Raw genomic sequence first — 8,242 nt, forward strand, 5'->3', positions numbered from 1 at the left:
TTCCTAGTCTTTTTGAAACCTAGTTGAGAAAAATCCCAATTTTTGCCTCAAATTTTCGAGTTTTTCTCAACTAGCTTTTGAGAGAACCAGAACACCTACAGAGGCCAAAATTTGCAGTCAAAGGTTTTCGTTGATGCTCTATTCAAATATGGAGTCGAATGTCTCAACGGCGCTACCATATCCTCGTAACGGGAAAAAGAGCGAAATCTCAAATTTTCGACAACGCGTCAAAATCTGTGTGACTTCAAACAAATTTCCATAACTCTGCTCATACTTTATAAAAACGAATTCGGTTTAAAGCATTTTGTAGAGGAAAATTTTTGCTATCACAATTTCTTTTTACTTTTCTACAGGTAGTTTTCGTCTCTAAAAAAGCTAGTTGAGAAGAAGTTGAGAAAAATGCCAAATTTCTCAACTTTTTCTCAACTTCTTCTTCTTCTTCTTCCTAGCGTTTGTCCCGCGTTGTTGCAAGGTCCGCTTTTCCCTTCTTGTCTTCCATTTGGTTCTATCCATTGCATCAGCCGTACACAAACGTGCATCTATCATATCCAGCTTCACACGGTCTAACCAGCGAATCTTTGGCCTCCCGCGCGGCCTCAACGTCGAGCTGAAACGTCGAGCTTCAGAGCGGTTTTGGCAACAGAATCTTCCTCCCGCCGCAAGACGTGACCAAACCATCTCAGTCGCGCCTCCTTCATCTTCTTAGTTATCGGGACGACGCCGAAGATGGAACGTACAGTGTCGTTGGATACTTTCTCTTTTAGCGTTACACCTACCGTCCACCTCAACATCCGCATCTCCATAGCGTGCAGCACTCTTTCCAAGGCTTTCGTCGTCGACCAGCACTCGCATCCGTAAAGGGCAACCAATCGCACAACCGTCCTGTAGATCTTCGACTTCAGTCGAACAGGGACTTTCTTGTCGCACAGTACGCCTGTTGCCATTTTCCACTTCATCCATGCCGCATTAACACATTCTCGACCTTCTTGATCAATGTCTCCTGTAGAAGTCATTTAGATCCAAGGTACTTGAAACAGTTCACCTTGTTTAATTCGGTGCCATCGACACGAATTGAACCATCCTCTATCCTTGGTCCGCACTCCATGTACTCAGTTTTTGATGTGTTGAGGCGCAACCCATATTGCTGCAGCTGATCCTTCCAAGACTGCACTTGTTTCTGAAGATCATCTCGAGACTCCGACGCGAGCATGACATCGTCGGCAAAGAGTAGAGTCCACGGATGCTGCTTCTGGATTTCCTTCGTTATCGTGTCCATGCACAGTATGAACAGCAACAGAACAGTGAGAGGGATGAACCTTGATGAACCCCTACTTGTACAGGGAATGGCCTGCTTGTTCCAGCAGCACATCGTACAACGCTGGTAGGCTTCGCATAAAGTAGCTTCGTCCACAGCACATATTCATCTGGTACTCTATGCGACCTCATGGACATCCATAACAGCTCATGTGGGACACGGTCGAAAGCTTTCTCGAGATCGAGAAAAGCAAGATGCACACTGCGGTTCTTCTCTCGATGTTTCTCCAGGAGGATTCGGACAGCATGGATAGCATCTATAGTGCTGCAGTCCTTCACAAAGCCGCACTGGTTGAGTGAAACGCTAACAATTTTCCTCAGACGAGCCTCCAGGACACGCTCAAAAACCTTCATCGTATGGCACAGCAGTCGCATAGGCCTGTACGAGGTGCAGTCAGCAATGTCTCCTTTCCTTTTCCAAAGAGGCACGGTCACGGAAGTTTGCCAAACGTCTGAAGTCCGTCCTTCTGCAACGATCTTGTTAAATAGAGTTGCGAGCCACATGGACCCTCGATCTCCTAGCAGCTTCCAGATATCAGCAGGTATGTCATCAGGACCGGTTGCCTTGTTCGACTTCATTTTTGCGAGGGCAGCACTGACTTCGACGGCAGTAATTGGTAGAACAGGACCCTCGACGCTGGGAACGGTTGGGATGGGAGGATGACAGAACTCTTCGTTACACAAGTGATTGTAGTACTCTCGCCACCTCTCCAGGATCTGACCAGAGCGGCGCAGAACGGCTCCATCAGCTCCCTTAACGATCTTGGTGTGCTCCATATCCAACGTTGAGCGATGACGCGCTCTGACTAAATGATCCACCGCCCGCTCGCCTTCTCTGGTATCAAGCATGTCGTACACAGCCTTGTAGCGGTCCGACTTCGCCTTGGAGACTGCCTTCTTAGCCTCCCTCTTCGCCGCTAGGTAAGCATCCCGATCTTCAGGCTGACGTGTCCTCCACCAGAGCTTATACTTGGACTTCTTCACCAATTGCCGCCTGAACTTCCTCGTTCCAACACCACGTAGCCTTTTTTACTTTGGGCTTACCTAGAGTCGTCTTTCCCAGAGTGTTCTCCGCGGTCAAGAGTATAACGCTGGAAATAGACGACCACATTTCCTCCACACTACGAGTAGGGTGGGGAAGTGTAGATGGAGCCACGGACGCGAAAAATACCTCCATTCGATCCTTCAGATTCCACCATTTGATGCGTTGTGTTTCAGTCCTTGGATGTCTCTTCCTTGGACGGGAGATTTTCAAGTCCATAACGAGCAGATGGCGTTGGGCAGCGACATGGTCTGTAGGGATGACTTTTGAATCCTGCAGAAGTCGGCGATCTCGTCGGCGTAACATCCAGAAATCTATTTGTGTTTCCCTGACCGCCGCTGGTGTACGTGATCAAATGCGATTTTTTTTTCCGATACTGCGTGTTAGCAATTATCAAGTCACTTGCAACAGCATACTCCAGGATTCGCAACCCGTCGTCGTTACGAGCTCCATAGCCGTATCCACCATGACAACTCTCGAATCCGTCTTTCCGGGAACCGACATGTCCGTTTAAGTCTCCTCCGATTAAAAGTACTTCTTCGCTTTCCAGGGATTGGACGTACCGCTCCAGATCCTCTCAAAAGCTTGCCTTCTCTTCTTCACTACAGTCCGCCTGTGGCGCATAAATAGAGAAGACTCGCAATTCCACTTCTCCTGTATCTACTTTTACAGCCATCAAGCGATCCGATAGTCGATCCACCGCTGTGACGCTATTTCTAAACGACTCGTTCAATATGATACCAACGCCGTTGCGATTTGATGTGCCGTGGTAGATCATCTTGTAGCCATCGCCTAATTCCCTTGCCTTGGAGCCTCTCCAGCGAGTCTCCTGTACACCTCATATGTCAACACGGCGTTTTCTGAGACTGTCTGCCAGTTCACGACTTCTTCCAGTAAGCGTCCCAACGTTAGGTGTTGCCAAGCGCACTGGATGTTGCTGGCGATGGCGGACTAACTTCTTTGGCCGGCTCCGTCCTCTAGCTGGTAGCCCTCGCATATTTGCCACATTGCCCGGGCGAGGACAATGCGCGTCGCTTCTGGGGTACGCCCTAGCTTCTGAAGTACACATAGTAGACATTAGCAGTATGACGCGAAGGGGGTGTTGTCCTCGGTCGGCTTGTCGCACTAGCAAGCTAGCAGCCTGGCACCGGAATCGTCGTACTACCTCCTCACTTAGCTAGCCTGTAGCCTTGGCCCAAGGACCGGGCTACTAGCCGGACACCTTTGTGGCATGGTTGAACCTGCCGAGACGAAGTCTCGCCACCATAGCTGCCCGACGGCCAGGGCCACCGCTGCGCCGCTTTGAGCCGTGAGGTAGGATTTGCAGCAGAACTTTTTCTCAACTAGGTTTCAAAAAAAACCAGAGGGTCCCTACAAAAGATTCTTTAACCATTTTATAGCGCAAATCTTCCTCTAAACAACGCAGCCAGCTTTATCTCCTTATGTCTCTTCGTTAGTGAGTTATTCATGTTTATTTCAAGGTAACAAAATCCGACCTCTCCAGCAGTAATTTCCAATTAAGACTAATCGCTAAAATCTAATCGTTTTAATCGCTAAAATAACCTCTACATAACATTTGCATGTGACAAACAGTGCTCTAAACACAATTTCAAAAAATTGCCAGTGAAATGTTCTCCTCAGTGATTTTTTTCGGTTCTGCAAAAATCTAGATTCCGGCGGGGATAATAGTTGGAAATAGTGTGAAAATTGTTTTAAAAGGTGTTCTCCTTCTTTTCCAGCTGTTTTTTCGTTTTGCAAAAATAATGGTTCCGGCGGGGATAATCGAACTTTTGTTTATTGTTTAAAACTTTTATTTTTCTTGATCTTCTTCCATGTCACACGTCACGCGGCATCTTGAACATATAACTTCTAGTTATTATTTATTCCATTAATATCGCTGCATTACAATGTACATTTTGTTTTACTTGTAGCATTACTATTTTTTTAAATAATTTATTATTTGTTTATTACATCGTATTGTTTTAATTTATTTATTAGGCATTTATTTGTTTTTTAAATTTTTTATTATACCCAAATTTTGATTGCTGTGTGGGCAGCCATACTGGTAGGAACGAGATGAGGGGGTCGTTTTTGGGAGGGTCTGCGAGGGGGTCGTTTTTAGGAGGGATTTTTCCCAACTGTACGCTTGACCCTGGTTATCGCTAATGGATAGTTATTGAGGACACCTTTCTCTCCAGAATCGCTCACTCAATATCCTATCGCACATTAATTAACCGAATCATCACTGTAAACAGTAATTGGCTAATCTTTAAGGATCTTCAGAGATCATATTAAGTTTAACAAAATAAGATATCCGACATGTCGCCTCTGAATTCACAAAAAAATACAAATTTACAAAAAAAAACACAAATCCAGAAAATGACGTTGAAGGTATGACCAGGTGCTATTTTACATGTAAATGGATGAATTGAGAATATTTCAACGGTACACCTCCAATAATTGTATACGTGGATATAAACATAAGACTGGAGTGCACGAAACTCACAAGTTAACAAAAAAAAAAGGTAACAGAACGTTTGACGAGATGAGAATGGGAAAAGAAACCCAACAAAGTTGATTAATTAACAATTTCTCAAACACTTAGTTTTGCTTACATGATGTGCATCAGAACTCGTCTATATTCCTGAAAGCGAATTTATTGCTCTCAAAGGAGGTTATGTTTCAAAAAAAGAGAAGAGAACGTGAACAGAGGACCAACTGTTGATGAAAGAGTGAGAAAGTGCAGTTGATTGTGAAAATGATCGTAGAAAGCACTTAGGGGAGGAGACCATTTTTCCGCCTCGCACGTTACAGAGAACGATCCGACCGACGTCGAGCCGTGCCGGAAGATGAACGCGATTCAATGGAGAATAAACAAGCAGCTGCTCGTAGCGACTTAAGACGATTAATGAGTGATTTAAACGTATGCAGAAGCTGCGATCCGTGCGTGCGAACGGAATCGCCGCTCCGTTTCGCAGCTCCTTAGGCGCTAATCAGCGATATTGGGGTAATACCACTAGAATTCATTGGTTACAGTGGTCTATGCTTTCACAAGCCCACATACATCTGAATGAAAACACAGAAACTACTTTACAATTTCTAAGCAGGGAAGGCCTTTTGAAATTATTCGATTCCTCACCTGAAAACACATACAAGTGGTACCTCATAAACAAAGGAAAAAGGAGACAGAACCAATTATAATTTCATTCTAGCTTTATGCACGGTGGCCGAAAAATGTGAGCGCATTTACCTTTCTGCCACTCTGCAGAGCAAATATGGATTTGCTGGATTCGTGATACTCGCTGAATGAGCAGGAGGATTATCGGAGCTATAACTTGAAGCGCCAATAAACACGGAATTGAGTGCTAGACTTTAATTACACGTCGGGTACGGTGAAACATATAAAATTCATGCCTACGTGCACGAATACATGAATACGAAAATATGCATGAAACGTGCGCGAATATGAATTCCTCTACAGATAAGGAAAACAATGAAATACAGAATTGTTAAAATAGCCCACGAACATGCGGCAATAAATACGTCCAAATCTACGGATTTCGACAGCCAACAAGTAATTTTGAAGGATTTTGGGTTGGAATTATTTCGAAGGACTTACAGCCATTAATTTCATTAACATTCCCATTGGCTTAGTCCAAGCTAATAGAACAGAAAAGCTACAAAAAATTGAAGACAATGGCACTCATTTAGGAGTCGTTGTTCCTATTTTTTCACAAATTTTGATTTTAATTCTATTTGGTTATCATACTAATGTAATGAAACTATGTGTGGTATATGACAATAGCGTTGACAAAAGAGAGGTGAAATTGCAAACAGTAAACGGCAAACGATTTTCTTGCAGGATACAATATTACAAAACTTCTGACGTTAACTTAACCTAAATTTGAGAATGACAGCCGTCTTAAAGATGCAAATCGAGGATACAGTAGGTATACAATACAACAGCTCCAGCATGGTAAAATCTAACAATTTCATGCTTTCATGATGAAACTGCAACAACCCTAAGAAGTGAACTCACACTGTCCGATGAAGCTCTAATCGTGTGATTATCCAGAGTCGTAGGCAAGGGCAGACACTTACTCAGGATCAGTTGGCTTTTTTTTTTCGAAAAATTGCTTAATTGTGCCTGATTCAATGGCGCTTGTAACACGACCAGCAAAACAGGTTCAGCTCAATTCCCATGCTTGCAGTCAGAAGCTCCTCAGCTGCCTCAAAACAGGATGTTCAAAAAATGAATTTTTGTACATATGTTTAAAAGAAAAGCTAACAAGGTAATGTGTAATTCAAACTTGAGTGTAGGAATTAAAAATGTAACAAGGAACTTCTCACTGCTGGCTGTTAACAAAAAGAAAAAAACGCAATGATTTTCCGTGGGTACACAAACGTTCAAGAAATCGTATGAATAAAAACTCCGGGAAAAACAAATAAAATGAATAAATGTACCAAAAAAGAAGATGAGATATACGGGTTCGATACATCAAGGTGTGCTAATTTGTTACTTACCATGGTTCGATGTCAAATGTTTGCAAGAATCCGAACCCCAACGTTACAAAAATAATCATTAAATAGTATAACGAAAAAGTGAAGAGATTAGGAATAAAAAATAGATTCAAAAAACACCACAGTCAAAATTACTAATAACAATAAAAACAACTACAAAAGCAATAGTAATAGTGGTGGCAGGAGGAGAGAAATTAATGAGAAACAAAGACAGGAATCTGGTGTGAGATTATCACTTTCGAAAACTAGAACAAATATGAAATGCAACGCATCTCACTAGCACCGTCGCCCACACACATAGCCAACAATAGCCATTACAGCAAGCACAAACATGTCCGCAACGGCGAACGGATGAAGAGAATATGCCGTCTGATAAGGTTTTGTTTGTATAAGAGACATCCCATTATATCCTGAGTGTATCTAGCCGATCGTCACCGCCCCGCGCCGAGAACGGAGTCAGCTGAACCACGGTCAACACCCCTGACGGTCCCGCTGGACTGTGGACCTGGAAAGGGATCACATACATACAATAGTACCACCGAGTCACTTCCAGGTGCTAGTATGTCCCGACAAAAAATCCGATCCCACTGGCATCTGATCTTCTATTTTAGGGACAGAATTCAGTAGGACCGTTTACAGAAAATTCCCATGCACAGTTTGTTAGCGGAATGAACGCCAAGCATACCTATGTGAATGCGTTGGACATAAATCAAGAAAAAATCATAAAATTATCGAAACCATGAAATATAAATAAATGTAGAAAAACTTTTATAATGTGGGATTGAGGCACATGTAGTAAACCATGAAGCTCTTCTATATAAACACTGAATAATATTACGTTTTGTAGCATTGAATTTGAGCGAATTTGATTTCTACAAGTCCTGTCTAGTATTTCTACTGGCGGCAAGCATAAACTACCAAATTTATGAGTCTGGAGGTCATCAAGATGAAAATATAGCCGCTAGGTAAGGCTAGGTAAGGATGAGCTAAAACAACTTAGTGCAAGGCTGAGGATAGACATAGGAAGAAAATTCATTTCGAACACGAAAGTGCGGAAAGGAATGCAATATGAAAGGAGTGCAAAACACGAACACGGGGAATTGGTCCACCTGTGAACAATGTGAATGTGAGAAATCCGCTTTTAAAGTTTACACAGCGGATATCGGAAGGTGAAAAATAGGTCGCATCCAAAGTTTGTAGACAGTTCCAAGTTTTTGATCAGAAAACCTCATGAGGAAGAATATGAACAGATACCTCTTTTGCAAACTCTGGACACTGGAGAGAACAAAGTTTTTGATTGCTCTCATGCTTTCTCATTCCAAGTATTTTGAATTCAAATGATGAGGAAAACATAAGAGGAAATGC

The 8,242-nt window shown here is 42.9% G+C and overlaps 2 protein-coding genes across 3 annotated transcripts; both read right to left on the reverse strand.

The window, feature by feature from the left end:
• Positions 1 to 596: 596 nt before the first annotated feature.
• RB195_014491 (uncharacterized protein) lies at positions 597 to 2,662 on the reverse strand (the record flags this gene model as incomplete). 2 transcript variants are annotated; one of them, XM_064204792.1, is made up of 5 exons in its annotated part: positions 597 to 1,000; positions 1,078 to 1,249; positions 1,333 to 2,308; positions 2,359 to 2,405; positions 2,486 to 2,662. In XM_064204792.1, 5 exons carry the CDS (start codon positions 2,660 to 2,662, stop codon positions 597 to 599), a joined length of 1,776 nt encoding a protein of 591 aa, XP_064060673.1. The 2 variants fall into 2 exon arrangements, with proteins under 2 accessions (XP_064060673.1, XP_064060674.1); XM_064204793.1 differs by having other exon boundaries at positions 1,327 to 2,308.
• Positions 2,279 to 2,662, reverse strand: RB195_014492 (uncharacterized protein; the record flags this gene model as incomplete). The annotated part of the gene is made up of 1 exon (XM_064204794.1): positions 2,279 to 2,662. One exon carries the CDS (start codon positions 2,660 to 2,662, stop codon positions 2,279 to 2,281), a length of 384 nt encoding a protein of 127 aa, XP_064060675.1.
• Positions 2,663 to 8,242: the final 5,580 nt, after the last annotated feature.

Source organism: Necator americanus, chromosome V, assembly GCF_031761385.1.
Source record: "Necator americanus strain Aroian chromosome V, whole genome shotgun sequence".
NCBI classification, from domain to species: domain Eukaryota; kingdom Metazoa; phylum Nematoda; class Chromadorea; order Rhabditida; family Ancylostomatidae; genus Necator; species Necator americanus.